A 27,777-nucleotide genomic window follows, 5' to 3' on the forward strand; every position below is an offset into this window, starting at 1 on the left:
CCTGGAGAGGTGCACTGCTGGAACGTGACCAGCAGTATTGGGAGCCCATGAGGGGCTGCCAGGGGCCATCGAGAAGGATGACATCACACCAGGAAGGAGGGAGGCAGCTGTCAGAGTCCATTTTATTGAGTGCAGTAGCATTTCCACAGGTCAGAGGAGACAGGCCACGGGCAAACAGACCCCACTCAGGTTTCTGCTTGAGAGGCATGAGGACTGGCTACCCAGGACAGAGCTCCCAGGGCCTCCGAGGCAGGGTGCAAGCCTGGCTTCTGCCCCCTTCCTGGCCCCTGCCCCCAGGAGAGGTCCTGCAGAAGAGCAGCCACATCTAGGGAGCCCCCCCGACCCCAGGACTATGGGAGCCTGAACTTGCTAGCTTCTCCACTCCCAGCAAGGGAAAGATACCCACCTAAATGCAGACATGACAAGGAAAAGCAGAGGGAAAGAGCCTCAGGGTGAGAGGTGTGGGTGCCCCAGCAGCAGAGCTGGTTCCAGAGGCCCAGGCTGCCCGCTGAGCTGCAATGGCTGCTCCTGCTGCTGTGGCCTGGGGGCTGCAGGGAGGGTGGGCCTGCACCCAGGTCAGCATTTGGCCTGCAGATGGGATGCTGACAGGCAAAGGCTTTAGCATCAGGCTTTTATTGGTTGCTTGTTTTCTCAAGCCCAGCATTAAAAAAAAGTCACCTGAGGTGGTAGTTTGGTCGTGGGTAGAGGTGAGGGCGGGCCAGTGGTCAGGAGGAGGGCACCAGCATGGGTGGTGGGTCCTTCACATGTAGTACCAGGCCAAGAGGCCGGCAGCCAGGGCCACGCTGGCGGCCAGGATGAACTGGAGGCTGGGCTTGCTCAGTACAGACAGGACTGTTTGGAAGGGGCAGCTGCTGCCCTCCAGGGCACCTGCATGGCAGTACCAACAAGGGACATGGCATTAGTGGGGGACACGGACACAACCACCCTGGGGGGAGCTCAGGACACAAGAGGCCTACCTTTGTCTTGTTTAGCAGCGTAGTAGGGGCATTTCCGCACATCTCCTTTCCCATCGTGCACAGGGAGCCCGTCCTCCAGGGTCTCTTTGGCCAGCAAGGAGCCAGCCTGGTCCAGTTCACTGAATATCTGCAGGTGCAGAGGACGACAGCCATCACTGGACTGTGTATCCTCTGTTTTCAAAGAAAAATCTCCCCCGGACACAGAGGGAGCTGAAGCAGGCGAGGCTTGCTCAGGAGTGCAGAGCAGCAGCCCCAGTCCGTGCCCCACCGCCGAGCTCTGGGAGGTGTGGCCGCACCTGTGCTGCCCAGACTGACAGACCACAAGTGAAACTACCAGGGGACAGATGGGAGGAGAAAGCAAAAGCGCTTCCCCAAGACACTGCGTGAGCACTGGTACTTCCCTATTTCCAGCCGCTGGGTATTTTTAGCAACAACAGAAAAGGAGGAACATGGGAGAATGAGGCCCTGACAGGGCTGACCTAGCCTAAGTGGCCCTCAGAGGCCTGCTGAGATCAGACTAGAGGGCTGCCAGGCCTGTGGTCAGGCTGGCGCTTCACCACCTCCCGTGGCAACTTTCCTGGTGCTGAGGGCTGGGACTGGGCTCTGGACACAGAATCAGCCTCCCCAGACTTGGGCCCATCTAACAGCTACTTGTAAACTGAGTCATTCTCACTCTCCTTGGTTCTCTCCCTGAACTTATCAAGTAGGACTTCTCATAGCAATCCTTGCTAAAAAGGGGGAAACCCATTCCTTAAGACCAGGATCCTGGGGTGAGAGGGAGGGAGATGGCTCTCTCCTTCCCAACCCCTCAATGTGCTGGGGCCTCGCCTTCCCAAAACACAACACACAGGCTATCAAACAAAGCAGAGCCATAACTGGGTTCATGCTCTCTGGCCTGTTTGGTCCCTTGACTTTCTCTCAGGCAGGCTGTAGCTCCTGTCCTAGTGCACTGATGCCCATTTGGGCGGCTCCTCTGTCCTAGTGCACTGATGTCCATTCAGGCAGACCCAGAGCAGCCCCCCGTGGTCAGAGGCCCCTTCCTGCCTGACCCCTGGCAGTACCTGCATGTTGTACTCGAAGGCCTTGTTGGCCTCCTCCACGATCTTCTCTTTGGTCTTCAGGTTCAGGTCCAGAGCGTTCATCCTGGCCCGGTACAACTGCTTGAACTGCTGTGCATTGTCCACATTCTCAAACAGGTAGAACTGGGTCCCTTCCCCTGTGCTGGGGAGTTTCAGGGCCCGCTGGGCCACCTTCTTCAGCACCTGGCCCCCTGAGAGGTCCCCCATGTAGCGGGTGTAGGCGTGGGCCACCAGCAGCTCTGGTTCATTCTGCCCCACGCAGTGGATCCGCTCCACGTACTTTCGGGTGGCCTCGGAGCACTGCACCTGCTCCTCCCAGTCCTCACCATAGAAATACTCCATGTCCTTGATCAGTGCCGCCTTCCGGTGCAGCTCCGTGGGGAAGTACAAGGGGGCAAAGGCTGGGTGGTCCTTGTTCCGGTCCATCTCCTCCTCAAGTGCCGAGTATGTGAAGTACAGTGCAGTGGTGGCCAGCTGCCGAGGGCGATGGGGAGACCATGGGAAAGGGGGACCTTGGCCGGCAACTCCCAAGCCCACTGCCCACACTTCTGAGCAGCTGTAGACAAAAGCTCGAGTAGCACCCCCCTCCATTCCCCAAAGGCCTACTTTTATACAGTGAATTATTTCACATGCGCAGGAAGCTTTTGTTTCTTAAAGGAATGACACGCTGAATTCTTTGGAACATGGATCACTTCCTTTACATCACTATGTTATTCCACTTAAGACATGAAACCATGCTGAGAAAGCATGGAGTATGGAGAAAGGCTCTCCAGGGGGACTTCCTCATGGGACTAAGGCCCCCAGCCCGACCCAGTCCATGACCTAGGGCACAAACCTTAAACAGCTCCTTCCTGATGTTGCCTTTCAAGAAGTCCCTGACAAACTGGGTGTTTTCTGCCCGGTCATGCGCTTCCTTGGTCCCTTCCTTCAGGAGCTCGGAGAGGTCCGCCATCCTATGGAGAGAGCATGCATGTGTGAATTAGCCCTTCCCAGCTCTAGGCTGACCACTTGCTGAGCTAGAGGCAGAGGCTGCTCAGAAACTTGATTCCAGCCTCTTACCAAGAAGCACAGGACAGGCAGACGTGAGTCTGCTCCAAGGACTTGGGAGACACTCTGGATGACTGTGACCTACTCCTCCACAGTGTCCGTGTCTCTCTGAACCACCCAAATGAATGATGCTTTGCTTCTGTGGCCCCCTAGTGCCCAAACAAACACACACCTCTAATCCTACCACAGCGTGTGCTGGCTTCAAGGAAGAGACAACCTTTGGGAATGTCTTTCCTGGAATCCACACCACTGAGGACTGACCGTGCATCTCCTGGGGTGGCCCTGCTGCTTTCCTCCCACCTTGGACCCACAGTGTCTTCAGGATTACATGTGGCTGGGTCCAGGAGTAGGAGGATGCAAATGAGATCAAGGCCGGGGAGGTTAGAGCCAGGACCTAGGTTTGTGCTGCTTAACAAAATTATGCAGGATGGAGTGGTGCTGACAGATGCCAGTAGCCAGTACCAGACAAGGTGGAGACCACGCCGGTAGGGGCTCACGTGCGTCCACACAATCATTTACTAGAGCGAGAAAAACTTGACCTCTCGAAGCCCAGCCTCTGTTGGCTTCTTCAGGAGACTGGCTCATATCACTTGTGCTGACAATAGTTTATTATTAGCAATTATTTCAAGATATAAAAAAAGAACTTTGCTGGAACTCTACTCACTGCTCTGTGGTGACCTTAAATGGGAAGGAAATCTAAAAATGAGTGGATATATGTATATGTATAACTGATTCACTTTGCTGTACAGCAGAAACTAACACAACGTTGTAAAGCAACTATACTCCAATTAAAAAAAAAGAACATGTGTGAGAGATATATATATACATACATACATACACATATATGGAATGGAATATTACTTAGCCACAAAAAATAATGAAATAACGTCTTTTGTAGCAACATGGATGGACTTGGAGGGCATTATGCTAAGTGAAATCAGAGAAAGACAAATACTAAATTCCACTTACATGTGGAATCTAAAAAATACAACAAACTAGTGAATATAACAAAAAAGAAGACTCACAGATATAGAGAACAAGCTAGTGGTTACCAGTGGGGAGACTGAAAAGGGGAGGGCAATATAAGGGTAGGGGACTAAGAGGTACAAACTACTATGTATAAAATAAGCTACAATGGGTTTCCCTGGTGGTGCAGTGGTTGAGAGTCCGCCTGCCGATGCAGGGGACACGGGTTCGTGCCCCGGTCCGGGAAGGTCCCACATGCCACAGAGCGGCTGGGCCCGTGAGCCATGGCCGCTGAGCCTGTGCGTCCGGAGCCTGTGCTCCACAACGGAAGAGACCACAACAGTGAGAGGCCTGTGTACCACAAAAAAAAAAAAAGCTACAAGGATGTATTGTACAACTCAGGAAATATAGCCAATATTTTGTAATAACTATAAATGGAGTATAACCTTTAAAAATTGTGAATCACTATACTGTACACCTGTAACTTATATAATATTATACATCAACCATACTTTGACAAAAAATAAAATAAATATTCAGAAAAAAAAAAAGAACTTTGCCAATGACAGGGCTACAAGGAGAGGCTAAGAACAATGAAGAAGAGGCCCAGGTAACTAGAGGCTTTGAGTGAACTGGTCCTCCCCAGTAAGGAAAGCCCTGAAGTTAGAGTTGCTCCGACATTCGAGGGGGTGGGAGACACTGGAAAAGGTGCCAGCTTTGCCTCTGATTACCCTTTCTCACCCCAGATGACAAAACGCTTAGAACTTTAAGAAGAAAAAAGGACCAGGAATACCATCAAGTTCCACTATGCAGCATTCCTAGCAGTGCCCGTCCTGCCTCCTTGTATGATGGAGATGACGGTGAGAAGGAGCGGGCAGAGCGCTGAGCAGCCCAGGGTGCCATATGCTGTCTCTGCAGTGCCAGCCTGGCGGCCGGGGACCACAGCAGCATGACCCTGACCACATCTGGTGCCTCCAGCACCTGAAGCCAGGTGTGCTGGGCATGGCAGGCCCTGGGCCCACCTGACTCAACATGGCCAGCTCCCGTCGCTCGCTCACCTGGCGTGGTTTTCTTTTTCTGGGGCCTCAGAGCTCTTTTCCTCTGGCTCATCCACCCCCTCTGAGGTCTCCAGTTCCGCTGACATCGTTGCTGGGTGTGGTTCTTGCTGCTGTCACTACTCTGGTCCTGCAGAGACATGAGGAGTAGGTGATGCGGCGCCCACGACAGTCACGTCCCCCAAACACCTGCTGGTTCTGCTCTCCCCTGAGCAACATAAGCAAGGAGTCACCCATGTGCCTCAGGAATGTTTTCCTTAAAAATAAAGCTTTGGGGCTTCCCTGGTGGCGCAGTGGTTGAGAATCCGCCTGCCAATGCAGGGGACACTGGTTCAAGCCCTGGTCCGGGAAGATCCCACACGCCGTGGAGCGGCTGGCCCTGTGAGCCATGGCCGCTGAGCCTGTGCATCCGGAGCCTGTGCTCCACAACGGGAGAGGCCACAACAGTGAGAGGCCCACATACCGCAAAATAAATAAATAAATAAATAAAGCTTTGCCGTTACTGGGACTATATCTGCATATGGGCAAAATATGGACAGTGGTGACAGCACTGTATTGCTGCTGAACTTGCTGTTTTTTATAATTGCACTGTGGTTAGTTAAGAGAACGTCCTTGTTTTAGGAAACACATACTGAGGTATTCAAAAGTAACGGGGCATACTACCTGCAACTTATTGTCAAATGGTTCAGAGACAGAGAAAACGAGCATGTGTGTGTGCGCGCGCGCGTGTGTGTGTGTGTACAGGCACGTACATGGAGGGGGGAGGACACACAAGTAAAGCACATGAGGCAAAATGCTGATGGTAAATCTGGATAAAACGTACACAAGAGTTCTATGTACTATTCTTACAACTTTTCTGTATTTCTGAAATTATAGCAAAATTAAAAGTTATCCAAAACATAAAATAACAAAGAAAACATCATTTAAAAAAAAAGAGCAGTGCAGTAGCTCTCAGTGCGGCAGCAAGCTCATCTGAGCCAGCCCAGCCTACCTGTTAAAGGCAGGTGGACTTGTGCAGAGAGAAGCAGAGAAGCACATGAAGTGGAACGTCAAGCCAGGCCATCCAGAGCAGCTCTGCTTTAAAACAGAGCTGCTTGAAAGGCCCCTGACAACCTGCATCAGCTACACTGAGTCACCACGCAAGCAAACTGTCCCCAGCCCACTCCAGACTCTGCCTGGCTGATGGAAATAACAAGTTAGCCAATCGGTGCCTGCTGCTTGCTGCCATGGCTGAGCCTTTGTCAGCCAGGGAGATACGGTCCCAGAACACAACAAGCTCACCCTCCACCCTGGCAGTGCAAAGGGGTGGGAGGCCATCTGGGAACTTTCCAGATGAACAGCAGCACAGCTGCACCAACAACTAACAAAGTAACGCAAGACCAGGGCTACCAACTCAGGCCAAATCAAGCCAAGAAAAGAAGAGACCTTAACTTTCTACCTCAAGCAGCATCTACTTACTGAGCATTACTGAGCTCTACCCAGAAACAGGTACTTCTTTGTTCAAGGAGAACAAAGAATTATAGGAAATGGTCTTTGAAAGGTATAAAGAAGGCATAAAGGTCCTTGAAAGGTATAAAGAGTAAGGAACAACCTCTATCTCACCCCACAGATACAACTACTGTTAGTATTTTGCTAAATATCCTGAGTTTTCTCTAGGTAACATCTTCTTTGTTATCTCTGGGGATATTATAACGCATGGTTTTGCTCAGCAGGATCTTTCTGAACCTTCTCTCACCTTTAGATTTAGTATTTATATAATCGGATTAATGATAAGAAGAATTAAGTGAGAACACGGAAGGACAGTGCCTGCCACTTGGTAAGCACTCAGTAAATATTAGATATAACGGTTTGTACTTGCCCAAGAACACTTAGAAAATAGCAGAAAGTTAAATAAGCCAGACTAGGCATGGTACCATTTCTATGCACAATCTTTAAAAAACAAGGTTCAGTTCACAGAACACAGTGGAATGGGGGCTGCCTGGGAGTGGGGGCAATGGGTAATGGCTGGTAAAAGGGTACAAATTTTCAGTTATAATATGAATAAGGTCTGAGAAGCTAATGAATAGCATGGTGACTATAGCTGATAAAAGTGTACTGCGTAACTGAAATTGGCTAAGAGAATAGATCTTCAGTGTTCTCACTTAAAAAAAAGGTAGGGGCTTCCCTGGTGGCACAGTGGTTAAGAATCCGCCTGCCAATGCAGGGGACACTGGTTCAAGCCCTGGTCTGGAAAGATCCCACATGCCACGGAGCAGCTAAGCCCACGCGCCACACGTACTGAGCCTGCACTCTAGAGCCCGTGACCCACAGCTACTGAGCCTGCATGCCACAACTACTGAAGCCCGTGCGCCTAGAGCCCGTGCTCCGCAACAAGAGAAGCCACCACAATGAGAAGCCCGCGCACCACAATGAAGAGTAGCCCCCACTCGCCGCAACTAGAGGAAGCCTGCGCGCAGCAACGAACACCTAACACAGCCAAAAATAAATAAATAAATAAATAAAATTCATTTTTTAAAAAAAGGTAAATATGTGAGGTGATGGATGTGTTAACTTAATTGTGTGGATCCTTTCACAATGTATACATATACCAAATCGTCATGTTGCACACTTTAAACAATTACAATTTTGTCAATTATAACTCAATAAAACTGAAGAGAAAAAGAAATAACAAAATATAGAAAATGGGACCTTCCTTTGACTCCAAATTAGATACACTCTCCTCTATCAAAGTGTTGGTGACGGTATGGTGCAGACCATCAACAACAGACGGGATCTGGGGTGGGGGAGAGGAAGTGCCTCTAGATCAAGCAACAATATGAACAAAGCTAGAAACTGGACAGTCCACAGAGATGGTAAAAGGCTGCCCAGCTATGTGTCCTCTTTCTGAAGGGTCAAGGTAGACTCTGCCAACTGTGGAATAAGCCCCACGTAGCTTCCCCCAGCTTGTTCATACTGACTCAACTTTACAGACTTCTTTTTTGGCCACACCGCGCGGCTTGCAGGATCTTATGGGATCTTAGTTCCCTGACCAGGGATGGAACCCAGGCCCTCAGCAGTGAAAGTGTGGGGTCCTAACCACTGGACCGCCCGGAAATTCCCCAGACTTTTAAGAAAGAACATCTGAGCTCCACTCCCTTAGGGACCCTGAAAGCCACAATTTGTCCCCAGCTGCTCGGCACTCAGACTGCAGAGAGGAGAGGGTGCTGAGATGAGAGTTCTCGGCTTCCCAGAGAAGGGAGGCTGCAGTAAAAGGCCCCAGAGGCTCTAGGCAGGTGCACAGCCACACTGAGGACACGCCCCAGGCACCTGAGGGCCGCAGCCCCCATGCTGCTTACAGGAAAAAACTAAAATCAGGCAAAGACAAGAACAAATGCCATTTGGTTGCCTAGGTTACCAACTGCAGTAACTTAGGTAAATTCCTCCACCTGATCATCATGCTGCACAGCAGGGACTGTATGAGCGATTAAATCTGACCATTAACTGTTTTACTTGATAACTGCACATTCTGGGAGGTGTAGTCACTTGAGCAACAAGGCTTCTGCTTCTCTTAAAAACACAGAGTAAGGGAAAGCCAGCTTTCCTCCAGTGCCCATCTTGGCATTTTTTTTCTCAGCAGCACTTTATTTGTGCCAGTCCTCCCTCAGGCACACCCTCTGCCCACCCTCTTCAACCTGGTCCTGCCCAGCAGCCCCTAATTCCCTCCTCCCAGCTCTCAGGAGGCCCAACTCTGCCCCTAAGGGCACGGCCACAGCTGTCTGCTTCACTGCTGTAGCTCCAGGACCCCAAAAATAACAGGCTCTCCATAAACACATGTTGAACAACAAAGCCAAAGGAATGAAGGTGGGTGTAATGCGTGCCGCCAACAGCAGGCATCTGTGGCCAGCAAAGCGCACTCTGCGGTCCACTACTTCAACAGGTTCTAAACTCAAAACACGGTTTAAGGATTTTGCTTTGAAAGAAGGATAGATACCAGCTTATTCCATCCCAGCGGCAAGAATACTGAGTCCTTACGCAGGCTAAAAACTCCATCTGGAAGGGAAGGAGAACATTCTCAGGAAGGCTCAGTTAGTACATTCAACCCACACAGGCTCAGTGCCAGGAAGAGGGCTGTGTCCGTTCCTGAGGCCCGGCCACTGTTCCTCAAGGGAGTGGCCTGGGGTGCAGCATTCAGGAGCCACCTTGCACGTCAGAAACAGAAATCACTTCATTCTCTGAAAGCTACATGGCCAAACTTGGTCAGGCTGACTTTTACACTCAAATCCTTTTTTCTTTGTAGGAACCACTGTAATCCCTAGAAAATCAGAGGCCAAATCATAAATTTGGAACCTTTCTAGACTTCAACCTTTTGTTATCAACAAGAAGCTGCCCCAATCCCCCAACAAAAACAGAAAGATCCCAAAATATTCCACTGTGGGAAATACACTTCAAGAAGTATTAATAGTAATCTGTACCAAAATGATAAGCAGCCATACTATGACATTTGAAAAAAGTCACACAGCCTAACAATACAGGGCAGGGCTACTCAAACAATAGTAAACAATGGAATCCTGGCACCACAGCAACAAGTTGACGGGCTCTACCCCTGCATAAAGAAGTCTACATAAACTTCTTTGTTTAAAAAAGGCCCCCAAACACTGACTACGACTATCTACAACTAAGTATACTGATGGTGACAGGAAGGGAATTTGGAAAACTATGAATACTTGTTATTTGTTGGACTGTTTAGCTAACTGGCTCCTTCTTTCATATAAAGTGGCTCAATTCTCTTGAAAGGGGGGAAGGAAAGGCATGGGAGGAGGGAGAGAGAGAGCCATTGGACCAAGGAAACCAGCTAAGACCCTGTACTGTACCAAGTGGTCACCAGGAAGTCCCCTGGGCCCTTTACTTTGCTCTTACTAATTCTAGAAAGGTCGATCTGCCCTCTCTCTCTCTTCTACTTCCAGAAAACTGTGACTCTCTGTTTGTAAAATCTACTTCCACAACTCCATAATTCCTGTACTCCTCGCTGTTCACCTGATCACTACTGGTTTTCACTCCCACTCCCACACCTGATCTGAGAGAAGCGGCAACAACGTCCTGATCACCAATGTTCCCTCCTGTGGACCTGGCCCAGCAGATCCACAACACTCATTTCAAAGCCCCTGCCCTGGTAAATGACAGGCTCAAGACTCTAGGGCTTCTGAAAGAACAGTCATGTTCAAAGACGTTAAATCCTCCTCCATAGGGACATCAGCAAATCTCAGGTCAGTCAGCCTGGGACACGGCTGCCAGACAGAAACATAATCACCACTCCTTCCCCACCTGGTGATCCCAAAAGGCACAGTGGAGACTTCATCCGTAACAATTCTCTTTTTCATTCCCATTCTTCTTCTTTGCCCTGGAAAACCACAACTGAGGGAAGGGGGCAGGTTGCTGAGCTTGGCCAGAACTAGAGAGGAAGGAGGGGGGAAGGGGGAGGAAAGGCAGGCAACCAGCTCCCTGAAATGAGAACAGTTCTCCTGCCTGACTGGAACTGACAGTGACCAGCTATCAGCTACCGCAACTCATGGGATGCCCACAACATGAGCTAGTGCTGTTTTCCCACATACACAGAGGAGGAAGCAGCCAGAGGGAAGGTGAGTGGCTGCTCCCTCCCTACCGAATGGCTTCCTACTGGGCCCCAGAAGTCCCTGCCTGCCACCCAGAAGGCTGTTGGTGGCTCAGAGTTCACTCCGGTCTAGAAGTGGCGTCACATTTATAAGAGATGATTATTCTTCAGCTTCCACAAGTGCCATCAGCCTGTTTCCCACCCCATTAAACTAGAAGCATCCTACAAGACAGATCAAGACTCCCTCATACTCTTGAGTTTCTCAGAGTCCAGTACCATGTTCCAAATCATGTACAGCACAGCACCCTGAGGAGTCTCCAACCTGAGCTGTAATTGTTGCCAATGCATGAATGAAATGCGTACTGACAAAGCTAGCTAAATGAAGGGGGCGGGTGAGGGGTGACAATAAAATATGAATTAAATTCTAAAATACCAAGTAAAATAATAAAAAATTTAGTTGGGTACTATGTCTCTGAATTAAATGGTATGAAATCTAGTTTTATTTTTCTTCAAATCTGACTCCTTCCCTCCTTCTCCCCACCTCCACCCCTCTTTCTGGTGGTCTGGTTTTTTTCTAACTAATGACTTGTTTATAATTCCCATGCCTCTGAGCTGGCCAAGGCCATTCTCACCTCACAGGCCCCAGCTGGGTTGTTGCCTTCGTTTAGGGGCCAGTGTTGTTTTTTCTGATGCTCCCCCAGAGTCCTCTCCCAGGGCTCCAGCAGCCCAGGGTCTCCCCCAGAGTTCCTGCCCTGGGCTGCTCTCCCCACATCAGAGGTGGACACTGACTCCCTGGCCCCTCTGACAGCACCACACAGGCCCAGTCCCACATCCTCTCTCCCCTCACCCAGCAAGGCTGCTCCTCACCCGCGGGCCTGTGAGGGCAGGTGCCTCAGCAGGCTCTGACTCCTTTTCTTAGCCAGTACTGCTGGTAATGAGGCCTCTGGTTTCTTCTGTCTCAAGGTGCCTCTGGTCATTGGTGCAGCTTTCTTCCCACAGCCCATGGAGATGTGTTTGTGTGTTTTCCACTCTTCTGGCTGAACTAATACCTTTCAACTGTATACATCTTTGTCTATGGTCTCACCCCACCCACATATGTGACATTCAGGAGGGTCCTAGTTAAAAACGATGCATCACCTCTCACAGAACCCATGTACAATATGTGCCCCATAAATGTTTTCAGACGATAAACACAGAATACAAGAGTGCAAGACACCCCCTTTCCTGGACTATAGGATTTGTTTCTTCTCTACATCCCCTTTTCACCTGTTTCTGTTGAACAATCCCATAATCGGGCCAAGTCAATTCTTAATGGTGCCACATACTCCTATCAGGCAAGCCTCAGCAGATATAAGGAAATGGGTTGTTGTGCTTGCTTCGGCAGCACATATACTAAAATTGGAACGATACAGAGAAGATTAGCATGGCCCCTGCACAAGGATGACACGCAAATTTGTGAAGCATTCCATATTTTTTCCAATAAAGATGTTAAAAAAAAGAAAGAAAGAAATGGGTTGTTTACCCATCATGCAAGTTCTTTTCTGAATATCTGTCTACACAAAAAGAGTAAATTCTAACATCCTACTTCTAACCCTATATATGATCTGGGGAACAAACAATGCTAGGGCTACTGTGGAGGGAGAGGGAGCAGGAGGGAGGAAGCCAGGGGGCAGGAAGGTGCATCTCTTCAGAGCTTCCAAATCTCTCTGGCTTTCTCCATTTTTCACCTGTAAAATGCAATGAATATCTGCCCAGCATTCAATAAAAGACTATTACTAGGATCAAACAGGATAATGACCATGAAACCACTTTATAACAAATGTTAATGTTACAAAAGGAATTGAGAATGAACTCAGAACCGTTTACTAGCTGGTCTACCCTAGGAGACACTCCTGGTGAGCTTCTTTCTGACCGTGCTAGGACACCAGGAAATTCTCAACAGGGGGAAGAAGCCCTGGTCCCGATGCAACGTGGAAACAAACTTGCTCTCCTTAGCACTGTTTAAAATCCAGTATTTATAAGCGTAAACCCTGCACCAAGGGCCAGTTTTGTACCCCAGCTGGCATATGGATGTGAAGAGGAGGTGCAACCTGTTTTCTGTAGCAAACAGCCTTGACTGTCCCTGTGCTGCTCCCAGACCTCAGGGAGGGCTGGAATGATGCAGGGGAGCGGGGAGCTCAGTGGACCTGTCAGTTTACAGGGGCCACTTTTGGGGTCCCACTTACTGTTGATTATTGCTCTAGACCCAGCTCACCTTCGGGAATGGAAAGGTAGCTGGGCCCTGCACAAAGGGTATGGTCTTTAGAGTTAGAAAGATCTGGGTTGGAGTTCCAATGCTTAGTAGCTCCATGGCTATAGGTAAGTCATAACCTTCTGAAGGCTGAGTTTCATCATCCATAAAACTGGATAACAAAACTCTCTTTGCTCCACATTCTCGAGTGTGCTGTGAGGACTAAATGAGCTAATGTGTGCACAAGTGCTTCATGAAACTTAACGCTGCTCAAATGCTAATGATCTCTTGAGAAAGTTGTTGGCGAAAACGGGCAGCTGAGTGATTCTGAAACACTGAGGAAGAATGTGAAATTTGGTGAATCCATAGATAATTCTGGGCAGGTCACACCTGAGGACTTCTGACTCAGCCCTCATCCTCTGACAGTGTCAGGAAATGGGAATTCCTGCTCTTTCTGAGGTGAGACCTGTGACCACTGAAGCTAGAAAATCCACACTGCAGATGCTGCTCGATGCTGGCTAAGCTGGATGTTGGGAGCGGTGCACAGGGTTGACTCAGCTCTTACCCTACGAAGCAGTGATAAGAGGGGCCTCCCAAAACCCTGAGGAAACCACATCATCTAGATCAATACCTTCTGAGTTTGTAGAATAATGACCTGAGGTCTCTGAACTCTGGTGCCGCCACACCTCAGGAAATCTTACACACAAGCTTCACCCATTTCATTTTGATCACTGGGTGAATTCAATCCCACAGTTCATTGAATGGATGACTATTAACCTCTTGACAAAGAGCAAGTTCAAACAAGGAATCCTGGAAAAGTGGGGAGTCCAGGGACACAAAGCTCTTGCGTCAGATTTACTCAACACACACCTGCACATTTGGGCAACAAGCAACCAGAAAACAATTAAGGGCACTAGTCCCTTAGTAACCTCAAAAACTGGCGTGATTCAGGAAGTCCAAGACTTCTCTGGCAGGCTTTTTTCACTGTGGAGGGGTGGGCTCATCTCTAGCACATTCTAATACAGCTGAGCAAGAATTCAAAAGCAGACACTGGGACGAAACCTGAAACACTGAAAAGAGCAGAGAAGAGGCCAGAAATCTACTGCTGCTGGCATCAAAGACACCACTTCCTACTACAAATGAAATAAATACAAGACCTGCCCTGTTCCCTGAGTGCCACTGGGTCTCAGGGCTGAGAAGACAAGACTCTTTATTCCCATGAGAAGGACCTGGAGGGGTGGGGGCTGAAGTACTGACTGAATTCTAAAATGGTTAGGCTGGGATTTTATAAGTACAAAGCCTAGGCACCAGACATCTACAGGGCTGGTTGTAACAGAGTAAATGCTGGTGGGTCATCTCCATCAAACAAAAATCATTCCAACTTTGGAACAATCTTGAAAGCATGTGTCCTGTGGGTTAAGTGGTCAGCCACATTTCCTTTCACTCAGGTGCAACGACTGTCACCTGTGACTTCAGCTTCTCTCATAAATGATGACTACAAATAGCATTTGGGAGTTGAGGGAGAGAGTGGATGATTAGGATGCTTCTGCTGAATTTCCATTTTGGAAAACCCAGAAGTGCTATGGGCTCCCAGGTAATTTCCTCTGTACAAACAGGAACAACAGAACCTAAGCAGCATCCTTGCAGGGACCAAAGGCCCTCAAGTTCACCCAAGAGAGGGTGGTGCAGAGGAAGAGCGCCAGACTAAAGTCTAACAGATGTGGACACACCAGACTAAGTCACTTTCGAGCAGAATCCCATGACTATGAAGGAACTAAGATCAAGAGAATTAAGTAATATGGCCAAGGTCACTCAGAGTAAACAGTCGAGCTGGGACCAAACCTGAGTCCTTCTGAATGCAAGGTGATTCCTCCTGTGTCCCCAGCTAACCCTCAGTGGTACACGAACGTGAAATTAGTAGGCTGTCACGACAGACTACTAGCAACATGGAAACTGAGGTTATATTACACTGCATTTACGCTCACAGTGGAGGGGTTTGCTAAACCACTGAGTGCCATTTGTTTTTTTTGTATGAAAACTGAGCTCAGTCCTATGATATCTGAGAAGTAAATGCTCAGGCTCCCATTTGAAGATTCAGAAGCTGCGGCTGCCCATCCCCACAACTCTCATCTTGGCTCACTCAGAATACAGGGCAACCTGAGAAGGTTGTCCCCTGGCGAGCCTTGCTTTTGTTGACTAACACGGCAGGCCAAGGCTGGAGATGGTTGGTCCCAAGGGGGAGGATTGGGCCTCCATCCCCCGACCCCACTCCAGCCCCCCGACCACCTCATCCCCTGACCCCCGCCACCACTCAGTGCCTGGAAGGAAGCAGCCAGATCTGCCAGGTCTTGGTGGACGATGAAGCCAGAGGCTCTGGGGCATCCCAACACCAAGAGGAAGTCACAATAGAGTCTGCACATTTCTATAGTACCTATTACCATAGTAACTACAGAGAAATAGAAGATCTGGTTTTAAGAATCTGAAAGCGTGTCCTCCATGTGTTAAGTGTCTAGGACCTATTCAGTCCTATCTTTCAGTCTACTGAAAATACATCTGCCTTTGAAACAGTAGTGTGATGGATAGGAAGTACATCAACATAAACTTCTTATAAGATTAGCAACTCCAGGGGCTTCCCTGGTGGCGCAGTGGTTGAGAGTCCGCCTGCCGATGCAGGGGACATGGGTTCGTGCCCCGGCCCGGGAAGATCCCACATGCCGTGGAGCGGCTAGGCCCATGAGCCACGGCCACTGAGCCTGTGCGTCCGGAGCTTGTGCTCCACAACGGGAGAGGCCACAACAGTGAGAGGCCCGCGTACCACAAAAAAAAAAAAAAAAAAAAAAGATTAGCAACTCCATAGGCCAAGGCATTGGTCAATCTAATGAGGTGGCTCCTCTGCCTCACTCTGGACCTGTTTGGGATCTTAACATATTTCCACAGGTCTACAGAGTTAGGTGTCATTCTCAGGCTTTTTCACGACTGCCTAGATTCTGGCAGCAGGAGAAAGGGTGGATGAAGTGGCGGCAAGGAAACAAGCCCTGACCAAGAACTGGCAACTCCAAGAGGCTGGCCCTGTCCTCACAGGCTTGTGTCTATGGTGGCAGGGGACCAGCAGCAATAGCTACCGGACTTTCTTAGAGTAAGAGGCTCAGCTTTCCCAGCGTTCCCAGCAGCCCCTGCCTCCACTGGAGGAGCGGTCAGGAGCACAGAGCAGGCAGCCTGCTGCCACTCAACTCTGGTTCCCTGTATTAATAAATGAGGCAACAGCCCCTAGGAATGGGGGTGCGCAACTGTTTTCCTCCCTCAGTATATCTGGCCTATTTGTACATGGATGAAAATGTCCCCTAGGAGTAGCCAGGAGCTAGAGGGTAGAACAAATATACTGTAGGTGATGTGAAGTTATCAGCAGTTAGTTGTAACAGCAGCCCTCTCTTCCACTCTAAAAAGCATCTCAGAATGAGAGCTGACTTATAAGGATAATCTTTAACTCAATAAAACTTATTTTTTGAAAGACAAAATATTCACAAATTTCACTGTTAGTAACAATTTACTTGCAACACCCCTCAAAACCATACTTGAAAGGCAGAAAAATCAAGGTGGCACAGTGATTACTTAGCAAAAGTAAGTATCTTTTTCTAGATACTTTTCTAGCTCTTCATTGAAACCTTCTCAGATCCAAGGTAAGAGATAACAGATCATCACACATTTCTCTACCTGGTCTGTCCATGAAATTTCCACAGCCATGTGCATTAGTTTCCTCACCAGGATGAAATGCCCAGGACACAGCCTCCCCATGCAGTAGTCACTGGCAGTAACTCAGCATCTGTATAAATGTGACTATTAACTTAGATAGAAATGTAAGTATTTGTATTTCAGTATACATCCTATGACATGCAGACCGAATCCCTCCATCTCAAAGTTTCTGGAAGATGGGCTCAACAGCAGCCATACGCACAGAAGTCCTATCTGCACAGCACAATGCTAATGTGCTGACAGGACACCAAAGGAGTTGAGGCAATGACTGAATTGCATGATGATCTCTAGAGCCAGCCTACGGTAGGTGCCCAACAAACCTGACCTGAACTAAGCCCAGTCAAGAGAGAATCCACTGCCACACACAGGCTGAGAGGCAGCATAGGGCTGTGGTCAAGGCACAGGCTCTAGTCAGGCAGGACAGAGAGAAAACCCTGATTCTGCTGCACACCTGCTGGGTGGCCCTCGACTAGGTACCTCTCTGAGTCTCAGTTTCTTCATCTGTAAGGATAGTAATAACTCTGCAACATAGGTATAAAAATTAAATGAGATAATTTACTTGTAAAACTGCCATATAGTATGATGCTGATTAATAAACTAAAGAAAGTGTCACTTAAAGTTAACAAATGTTCCTGTATACTTTTAGTTAAGAAATGGAAAAACCCCTGTCTCTATGAAAGGCCCTACAGGTAGCATCAAATCTATACTGGGATCACAGACTGAGTTGAATGCTCACTGTGAAAAACCTCTGTTTTCATTCTGATAACACTAGATACCAAGAAAGGAACAGAAAAACCTTTGAATTTCTAGCAAAATAAATTTTGCAAAGGACCTAAAGGAAGATGATCACCAGAGTTCAAATTCTTTTAAGGAGGCTCTGAACATGAGTTAGGTGAAGCCCCTCCATGCCACAGAGGGTCAGGATCGGGGACGGGACATGTTACTGTTTTGTTTCTTTAGAGCAGCTCATTGCTGTAAATAAAAGTTTAGGTAAATGAAAAATGTACTTGAAAATTCTGACTTACATTTAGGTCTCTTGCCAATCAATCCCTAACCCAGCGGTTCTCAGATGGGGGCCGTTTTATCCCTCAAGGGACATTTGGCCATGCCTGAAGACATGTTTGGTTGTCACAACTGGAGGATGGGCTGTGCTACTGGCATCTAGTGGGTCTGAGGTGGGTCTGATGTTGCTCAACATCCCACAGAAAGCACAAGTGTGCGTACACACACACACACACCAATAACAACAACAATTATCCAGCCCAAAACATCAACAGCACCAAGGCTGAAAAACCCTGCTCGAACCTCTCATCCCTTCATCAGTTTACAGAGACAAGAAGAGCTTTGCTTTCAAGCTAAGCTTCACACCATCCATCACACCTTCATCAAATATCCTTTACAGAGATTTCTGGGGAAACTGAATTTCCACCAGAAAACAGAAGAGGCTGTAGGTGGGGCAACCTGGCACTGCCCACAGATGACAATGAAAAGGCTCACAGTACCTTCCTGGGAATAGGACTAATTTGTATTTAGATTGCTAGGAGGCAAAACCTTTAAAGCAGGCTCAGTAACAAAGCCAGGCAGAGGTGAAGCCCTGACAGAAATGTGCTCACTGACTTCTTGGAGGAATAGAACATAAAACTGGGAGAAAATCTAATTATTGTTTATCAGTCTGGTGTCTGACTGACAAGTAGGCTAAGAATGAGAACTAAGCTCTACTACCAGGTCTGCGCTAGCTAGCTGTATTACACGACTGCCCTGAACTCCAACATCCTCATTTGTAAAATAAGAGGCACTTCTCACTGAGCTGCAGGGAAGATGGTATTTAACAGGACGCAGAGCAGGAAAGACTGTGGGCTTCCCCCACCCATTTCAGACAGAGCAGCTCCCCTACTCCTCTGAAAATGGAGTTGTACTGCTTCTAAAAATAAGGTCTAGATAACAATGAGCGGGATGATCTTGGAGGCATGATGTTACATTAGGAGCTACCTAAGTAAGCCTTTCATGATCTATTATAGCACTTGTATTCTGTTACAGTATTTATTTGTACACATGCCTTTTTTCCAGATTATGGCTCATTTATCTTTGTCTCCTACTGCCCAACACAGGGTACCTACCTAATCAGGGTCTGCTGAGTGAATAGACAATTTCCAGAATGTAAGGTATTCTCAAAATCAAGGTATTCTCAAAGAGCAGATGACAAAGAGAACATTTAAAAGTGAATCCCAGAAATAAGAAAAATGGCTGGCTAGTGAGTAAGCATCTTTGAGCAGCATTTTTACTGCAGAAATTTCTACTCATGAAGGGTAGGGGGTGACACGGGCACACCTTTTAGATTTTAAGGACTCTGAAAGCCTGATTAAGAGCAGAATACTGCCTTACCTTTTTTTTTTTTTTTTTTTAAAGAAATGGATAGGCAGGACTTCCCTGGTGGTCCAGTGGTTAAGACTCTGCACTTCCACTGCAGGGGGTGTGGGTTCGACCCCTGGTCAGGAAACTAAGATCCCACATGCTGAGCAGCGCGGCCAAAAACAACAAAAAAAGAAAGAACTGGATAGGCAAAATTTTTACAGTCCAGGTAACAAACGCTTACCAGCACTCCTCCACCCCATGCATGCACAAACCACCGACCCTTCCTGCTGTCCACCTCTGTGAAAACCCTTTATTCCCCCAGTTGGCTTTAGAGAAGGGATTTCATAGCAGAATTCTCTTCATGTTCGTTAGTCTAGGGAAGGTGTCAACCTTCTTTTAACATGCCCATATCCTGTCTTTAAGCACATTTTGGAGGAAATACACCAAGGCATTAGGTTATTATTGCAAGGGGGAAAAGCAAAATGCTACAGTGATCGCAATTTACCAAAAAGAAAAAAAACAAACAGCATTTTGCCATTGTAAAATGAATAACTTCCTGTTCCATGAGGCAGCCTGCACAAAATACGTAAATTAAAGATACATGAAATGGGTGCCTGTAATTCCCAAGAGGTCTCTAGAACTGGTCAAACATCAATTGTCACCACTAATCATTATCGAGAGGAAACTCAAATAGCCCAGAACATCTACTGCTGACTAAGGACCTGATTAGGCAATAATGAATGAATAAGTAGGGGGAAAAAAGGTAGACACAATGCGGAGGGCAAATGTCACGAAAGGCAGAGAATCATGTGCTCCAGGGCTCTGAGAGGTATGCTCACCCCTTTTCCCAAACCAAACCCTACACAGAAGGCTAATACATGGAGCAAGTACAGTGGAGCATCCACAGTTAAAGCAGTCAGGGCGGGTTGGGGGCGGGAGCTCAGCTCCTCCTCCACCCTCAGGAGCCCTGAGCTCAGCATGCTTTGCTGGCTGTCGTCTGGAGCAGCTAGGGCACTCACTCTGAAACAGCCTGTTTCCATTTCCCGCCGTGTGTGCTAAGTGACGGCAGCTCTAGGACAGTCTTTTAGGTCTGCAGGTCCAAAGCAGCAGAGGGAAGCTGGTCTTGAATTAGCCACTGTTCACAGACCTGCCCAGGGTTCCCTCCACTCTTTCGTACCTTGTTGCCAACAGTCTAGTAGTTTCTGAAAAACGTCCTGACCTTCCAAAAAGCATGTGATTTCTGTGCCAACTCACACTCTCCCCAACACTCCTACTTGGCTCTAGCTCTGTGTCACGGACAGGTACACACTCTAATCGGCTGCACTCGACTAAAGGTCCCTGAGGGCAGACCTGGAGCCTTACCCACACCAGTCAGGTAAAGGCACTTTAGCTGCCCCACTCCTGGGAACCAGATTAGACCACTGTGTACGTGGGAACATGCTGCCCTTTGCATGAACACTCAAGTATGTCCCATGACACTTGGTGTTTGGTAGAAGGCTGCTTGTTTACAAAGGAATCCTATGGTTTCTGTCTCTAATCTTCCATGGAAATACCTCCTCATCTGAAGAAACAAATTCACAGACGTGCACTTCTGAAGATGGGTAGCAAGGGTATTTGTCAGAATACAATAATCATTAGCCTTTTGAAGTTGCAAATCCCTTTGAAAATCAGATGAAGACTTCAAACTCTCTCTCCAGAACAATTACATATTTAAAAAATGCTGCCTATGCCATTCCAGAGCAACCACAGGCCCCTAAAGTTCACCTGTGGACCAAGAATTCAGGTTAAGAATCCCTATTCTAGATGAGTTACTTTATGAGAGACATTCCTTTTGTGGGTAATATGTTTTCAATAAAACCCCTTAATGCTCATTCATTAAAGAGGGGTTTCCCCTCCTTCCTTCTTTTCTCTTCCAACTCTGTCTTTTACCTAACCCAGTGGGTTTCATTCAAATTATCATCTTTTCCACTTCTCAGCTCTTCACTTCCCTGACCTCACAGAATATTGAGTGTCAAAACAACAATCATAAACCACACAAAGTGAATTTACTGTTTTGCACCCCCTCAAGGTGACTGCCAACCCCCTGTGAACAAGGACTGCTGGGTTTGCTGTTGTTTTTGTACATCCCCTCGGTGCCAATAGTCTGCACACCACAGAGGCAAGACATGTGTGCCAAATGGGCAGATAGATAGCTTCTTTGTCCTTCTACCTGTAGGCATTTGCACTTGAATGTGTTGACTTTAAAATCTGGGCATAAGTCCCGGAAAAGCCACATGAAAAGGGAAGAAAGCATAACCTAGAGCAGCCAGTCACCCCACTTTGTTCCTCCTGGGTCCGCCAGTAAGACTTTTTGCAAACACAAAAAGTGTTACAAAGCAAGACAAACATGACACTGAGCACAGACACTTAGAAATTTTGCTGAGGCTGACAAAAACCCAAGTGTGGCAGAGGAATAGAGCGTTTTTGTTTATTTGTTTTTGTTTTTGAATATTTTGGTTTTTTGGCCCCAAGGCATGTGGGATGTTAACTCCCTAACCAGGGATCGAACCCACACCCCCTGCATTGGAAGGCGAAGTCTTAACCACTGGACTGCCAAGGAAGTCCCAGAATAGAGTGTTTTGAAAGTTATTTTCTAATTAGTGGGATACCTGCTACTACTAAGCAAAGAGGAGGTGTGACTCTCCCCTTGCCTTCCTGTAGAAAATCAAGGGAGTAAAGGTTTAATGCCACTTCATTATGTCTGCTTTTCTCATCTGCCTTCAAACACTACTACCTAGCCCCTGCTCCCAACCCACACTCAGTTTTGCTCACCGATTCTTCCCCTTCATCTGCCTGCCCTCCTCCAAATTGCCCTGGAAATAGTTCCAGGTGACAACAGCTCCTCTGCAGCAGCTCCTAGTGGTCTTGCCAGAGAGAATAGCAGATCCAGTACTAAGGAAGGTATGTGACATGCCATCTTATCATCAACAAACACTTACAATGCTCATGGGCTCTACAACTACAAAGAGGCCTAAGATGTTCAGGACCTCAAGCAGCTTTCAACTGAGAAAGAGAGAGAGAGAAATAGAAAGATAAATAACATAACAGGTGTATTATAGTATAAATGCTAATTGTGCAGTACAGACAAGAGTGCTAAAGATGGAGCCTTATGTTCCAGATATTCCAGGACAGTTCTGACTCAAATATCCTGTCTCACCAACTCCTTCAGTATACCTGTATGCTCAGACTATGGGTCCCACTGTTTGGCATAATAAATATGATCACCCCAGTGACTGAAGAGGCAGGTCAGCCAACTAGATTAGCTAAAAGCATGATGGCAAATTGTTTTTAATCATGCTAGCACCTTCCCATAGCCCTAAGGTAACTGCGGGATTGAATATAATACAAGACAGTGAAACTTGAGGCTTCCAAGACTGAGAGAGCTCACTGGGAGAAAGGCAAGAAGCTGGGAGTATTGAGAAAGAGTCAGGCTGGCGGGGTGCTAGACACCTGTCTCTTTATGCCATTCTTCCACAAAGTTCTTTTAAAGTTACTGAGAACTATGACAATAATTAGGCTTATGATATTCCTGGGAAGGAAACAAATCTATTCGTGTGACAAAAATTAATTTTTCCCCTAAGTAGAGAGAAAAGAAATCCACTTAGTGGGCCTCTGGCAGAAAAGCTGACCGCAGTCACTGTGTGCAGCAATCCGCCCTTTCTGTCCTCTCTGCTGTCTCCTTCCTCAGGTATCCTGTCGCTTACTTCTCTGCCTTCCTACCAATCTACTCCCTCTTCCATCCAGCCTGGGCTTTAGACAAGGAGGCCCCAAACAAGAATCACATGGGAAACTTTAAAAACACAGGTTCCCAGGCCCAACCTCAAACTTAGTGAAACAGAAAAGTCTGGAAACCCCTGTCTTACAGTGAAAAGCAGCATTCAAGGCACTCAAGACTTGAAGGCTCATCAAGTATTAACCTCATTTTTCAGACACAGAAACTGCAGCTCAAGGGGTTTAAGTGTTTTTCTCATGATCAAAAATATACCACAGCTTCCTTTTTGGGGAGAAACAAACCGTTTATTTTTCACTCTTTCTAATATAAATTAATATGTATGTATTTGGATATATATACACACATGTAAAACAACACTGTCTAGTGTTGAATAGTTTTGTGAAAATAATGGTTACAAATTGATTAATCAGCTCAGTTTTGTACTTAACAATCCAATCATTTTGAAGTGCAAACAAAAAGTTAGTGTATATGTAGACTTTCAGAGAGAGAGAGATACTTAAGCATACATTTGAAAAAAGAACCCTCCTCAACATCATATCATTGAACAGCAAGAAGACACGCAATCTGATGCAATTCCTACTCCAAAAGCAGACAAAACAGCCCTTGGATTACTATTAAAATATTTGCTTAAAAGAAATGTATCACACAGGGAAATGCACATTTGCTAAAAGCCTTTTAAAATTACATCAAAGCAACATTAAAACCTGCTCACTGAGAAGAGCCTCATGAATTTAACTGCTGTTTTGAAATGCCTAGTTAAGGTTTAGAATATTACCTTGTAAGGTCTGACTATAGATGTGGTTGATATGACGACCCAGAAAGACTCCCTGGCTCCACTGCAGTCAGCCATGATCGCAATTTAGATGCAGTCCTCTGATGGGCTGATTGTAAATATACTCCCTTTATAATAGCTATGCACCTCTAAATTATCTATAGTGAACTACAAAACCACTGTTATTCTTAATGGAAAGATATTGGTCATACAGAAAGGATTTATGAATAAATGTAACTGTATATCCTGTAAACATATATAACATTGCTAGACCAGACCATCAGTTATGGGCTGCTGTATTTCAGTACTGTGTGTCAGATTTATTAGAAAGTTTAAAAGAATTTAAGGCCAGATGCCTTCATTAGCTGGCCTTACAATGTGTAATATAATGGGAGACATCTTATGGTAAATAAATGAAGTCAATAGGGAAAAGTAAACCTTGGAGTGAACTATCACAGAGCACCCGAGTGGTCACCAGAGTGAAATAGCTTCCAAATAAAAAACAGGAAGATCCCAGTATAAGCAGTTATATTAACTGTTCCAATTAAAGATATGCCCCTCCACTCTCTCTCACTGCTGGCAAGAATTAATCAGTAATGGCACTGCTTCTCAGCAGGGCAAAAATACCCTGAGAGATTATTCAGATTACATTAAAAGGCAGAGGGGCATCCCTGGTGGCGCAGTGGTTGAGAATCTGCCTGCCAATGCAGGGGACACAGGTTCGAGCCCTGGTCTGGGAGGATCCCACATGCCGCGGAGCAACTAGGCCCGTGAGCCACAGCTACTGAGCCTGTGCATCAGGAGCCTGTGCTCCGCAACAAGAGAGGCCGATAGTGAGAGGCCCGCGCACCGCGATGAAGAGTGGGCCCCGCTTGCCACAACTAGAGAAAGCCCTCGCACAGAAATGAAGACCCAACACAGCAAAAATTAATTAATTAATTAATAAACTCCTACCCCCAACATCTTATTTTAAAAATAAATAAATAAATAAATAAATAAATAAAAGGCAGAGCTTTCATCCTATACTTTTACACAAACAAACCTAACATATAATAAATTAAGTTAAAAAGCAAATAACCTTCACTGTGTTCAACACAAAAGGAAATGTGACCCAGATCTCTTAATTCTCCCATTAACTAGTATCAGAAAAAGAGACTGCATTAAATGTCTATTTATAACTTTTTAGTTAACTATGGCCAATAATATACAAGGAGGTAATGTACTGTTCAAATTTTTCATCTTTTTCTCCAAGGAGTTACAAACTAAATGCTGAATTTTACACTAAAATATAAAATTCCAATTTTCAAAAATATCTTCCTCCTAGAGGAGTGATATTTCAATTTTTGGTGCAAACCTGATACAGAGCCCAACTATCCTATGAAGAGAGTCAGCTTTTAAAAAGAAACCAAAAAACCAAAGGCCCCAGCTATTTTGCTTTTCAACAGACTCAAGGAACGGTAAGCCAAAGGCAATGAATGCTTTACTTTCTGTAATTCACCTTCTCCTTGGCATTGTCATTTCTGGAGTAGCTCATACTCCTGACTCTGGTGACTCACAGCATATCATCTCATTGGCTCAGGCAAAGGAAAAAAGGAAATCAAGTCAGACAATGGGGGAATCACAGATTTTTCCTCTTCACATAGCCAGTCTGACAAGGTCACTCAGTAAGTGTTTCCAAGCTCCCTCGAATTCCCATACCCCCACCAGTATTTTGGCTTAGGTACTGTATTTGAAAACTTTTCCCAATTTCACCAAGTAAACTTGAAATGCCCAACTGAACTGTGAGCTCTTGGTAAGCTTGTGATGTCTTGTCTTGTGATGTTTCTTGAAAAAAACATAATCGGGCTTCCCTGGTGGCGCAGTGGTTGAGAGTCCGCCTGCCGATGCAGGGGACGCGGGTTCGTGCCCCTATCCCGGAAGATCCCACATGCCGTGGAGCGGCTGGGCCCGCGAGCCATGGCCGCGGAGCCTGTGTGTCCGGAGCCTGTGCTCCGCAACGGGAGAGGCCACAGCGGTGAGAGGCCCGCGTACAGCAAAAAAAAAAAAAAAAAAAAAAAAAAAAAAAAAAAACATAATGAATAAAGCACAGATTTAGGGACTTCCCTGGTGGTGCAGTGGTTAAGAATCCGCCTGCCAATGCAGGGGACCCGGGTTCGAGCCGTGGTCCAGGAAGATCCCACATGCCGCGGAGCAACTGAGCCCGTGCGCCACAACTACTGAGCCTGAACTCTAGAGTGCGCGAGCCACAACTACTGAAGCCCGCACGCCTAGAGACCGTGCTCTACAACGAAAAGCCACCGCAGTGAGAAGCCCACGCACCACAACAAAGAGTAGCCCCCGCTCGCCGCAACTAGAGAAAGCCCGCGCACAGCAACGAAGACCCAAAGCAGCCAATAAATAAATAAATATAAAATAATAATAATTTTTTTAAAGCACAGATTTACTCATTTATATTCCTTATCCTCCTCCTCGCAAAAGAAAACCTAAAAATTTTAATATGACAGTTAAAATTTTAATCAAAACACCTGGTTAATGCCTAACAGAAATTCAAATACATAAAACTAGTAAGCTCCCTGTTTCCTTCTACTTGGGAGGGCAGTTTAGGGGGAGAGGGAAAAATGTCTAGTTTAAATAACATAATCCATTTCCAATCTCCATGGCTCTGTGAGGAAAGAGCATGGGATCTGGGAGCAGACCACCAGGTACAAGACCATCTGTGCCATCTTATTGATTTTGGGATGCAGGTTAAATCTCTTAACTCGAGATTCATCATTAAACCCATTTCACCTGTGGGAAAACTATCAACTCACAGGGTTTTGTTAGGGGCTGAGAGTGAGCGGGCTTCCTGAACTGTAGAGCACCATAGGATGTTTATATTTTTTCAATCAGGCTCCGCCTTGTGTGGTTCACACAAGAATACAAGACAATAAGGATGAACAGCCACAGGCCACAGCAACCGGTTCATCAGAAGTCATTTAAATGACATGACACAGGCCTTGTGAAAAGAGTGTGCAAGGCGGTCCTGGCAGCTTTTACGGGACAATTAATACACCTAGGGGCACTGCGCTTACGAGGTGACAAGTAGACTCCCTGCCAGACTAACCGGCTGCCCCTGACGTTGGTCCCTCGCAATCTGGCGGCCGCGGGTCACTCCGGAAGTCAAGACAGTGACTCAAAGGGCCCTACGGACCGAGGTGAGTCAAGAGCAGGAAGGGCAGAGCCCCGGCCCACGCCAACAGCCCAGGCACGGCTCTCCGCCGCCGGGCCAGGTCTGGGTCCTCGCCGGCCCAAGGTGGACAGACGTGCGGGCTGGGCGGCCAGAGGCTGCAGGCCCCGCGGGAACCCCAAGTCCGCCCGCGGCGAACAGGGGGTCACCTCCCCCGGGGCACAACTATGCGAACTCGCGGCTTAGGCCTCCCCGGGTCTCTGAAACGCCGTCTAGGAAGCGGGGTCCCCCCGCTCGGCCCCCACCCAGCTCGCCCCGCTCGCCCCCTCCGGGCCGCCCCCCCGTCCCTGGCCCGCCAGGGCTCCCTCAAGCGGGCGCTGGGGCGCAGCGGGCCGTGGCCGACCGAACCCAGCTCCCGAGGGCCCGGGCAGACCGGGCCCGCGGAGGAGCCCCGAGGGAGGTGCGGCAGGGCGCGGACACTCACCGGCCGCGGGTCAGGTCTGCCGCCCGTCAGCGTCGAGTCCGCGCGTCACTCAGCGCCTCGCTCAGCGCCGCGGCCGCCGCAGCCAAGCAGGCGGCCGACGTGCGCACGCAGCGGGGGCGGGGCCTGCGGAGGACACGCCCCTGCGGCGGACAAGTGGCTGCAATCCCAGAACGCTGGTTGGCTGCGGAAGTCGAAAGTGCTTGCGACTGAATGTTCCCATTCATTAGAGGGGGTGTTTATGAGGACGCCTCGGGGCTGCGCGCTTTTCTTGCCCGTTGTCACCTCCGCTTTAGGCTCAACTCACACTGGGCTCCACCTGTCCCTTCTGTTTCAGCCACACTGGTTTCCCGTCGTTTCCTTAACCACGCGACTGGCTGCAGATTAAAAGACTGCTATTGTCCGGTACTGGCAAAGGTGTGGGGAATGAGCGGTATTTGCGGGAGTTACTGGGAAAGGGGGGACAGTTTGGCAAAAGATCTGTTAAAATTCAGAATAGGCATTCTCTTTGATCCAGTACTTCCACTTCTGGGTAGCTGTTCT

At 47.6% G+C, this 27,777-nt stretch overlaps 1 protein-coding gene across 2 annotated transcripts; it reads right to left on the reverse strand.

The window, feature by feature from the left end:
- Positions 1-96: 96 nt before the first annotated feature.
- HMOX2 (heme oxygenase 2) lies at positions 97-27,334 on the reverse strand. 2 transcript variants are annotated; one of them, XM_081255270.1, is made up of 6 exons: positions 27,238-27,334; positions 5,128-5,254; positions 2,892-3,009; positions 2,039-2,530; positions 978-1,104; positions 97-888 (listed from the first exon to the last, which is right to left on the reverse strand). In XM_081255270.1, the coding sequence occupies exons 2-6, from the start codon at positions 5,211-5,213 to the stop codon at positions 761-763; spliced, it is 951 nt and encodes a 316-aa protein (XP_081111396.1). In that variant the 5' UTR covers positions 5,214-5,254; positions 27,238-27,334; the 3' UTR covers positions 97-760. The 2 variants fall into 2 exon arrangements, with proteins under 2 accessions (XP_081111396.1, XP_081111397.1); XM_081255271.1 differs by lacking the exon at positions 27,238-27,334 and having other exon boundaries at positions 5,128-5,277.
- Between the last annotated feature and the right edge of the window lie 443 nt (positions 27,335-27,777).

Source organism: Mesoplodon bidens (genome assembly GCF_964165515.1).
Source record: "Mesoplodon bidens genome assembly, chromosome: 15".
Lineage (NCBI taxonomy): Eukaryota > Metazoa > Chordata > Mammalia > Artiodactyla > Ziphiidae > Mesoplodon > Mesoplodon bidens.

Bases quoted from the DNA above. Each gene is read 5' to 3' on its own strand.
- HMOX2 (XM_081255270.1), bottom strand. From the start codon at position 5,213: ATGTCAGCGGAACTGGAGACCTCAGAGGGGGTGGATGAGCCAGAGGAA. The intron at 3,010-5,127 runs GTGAGCGAGCGA...CTCTCTCCATAG, and splicing joins GAAAAAGAAAACCACGCCAG to GATGGCGGACCTCTCCGAGC. The intron at 1,105-2,038 runs GTACTGCCAGGG...CTGCACCTGCAG, and splicing joins CCTTCGAGTACAACATGCAG to ATATTCAGTGAACTGGACCA.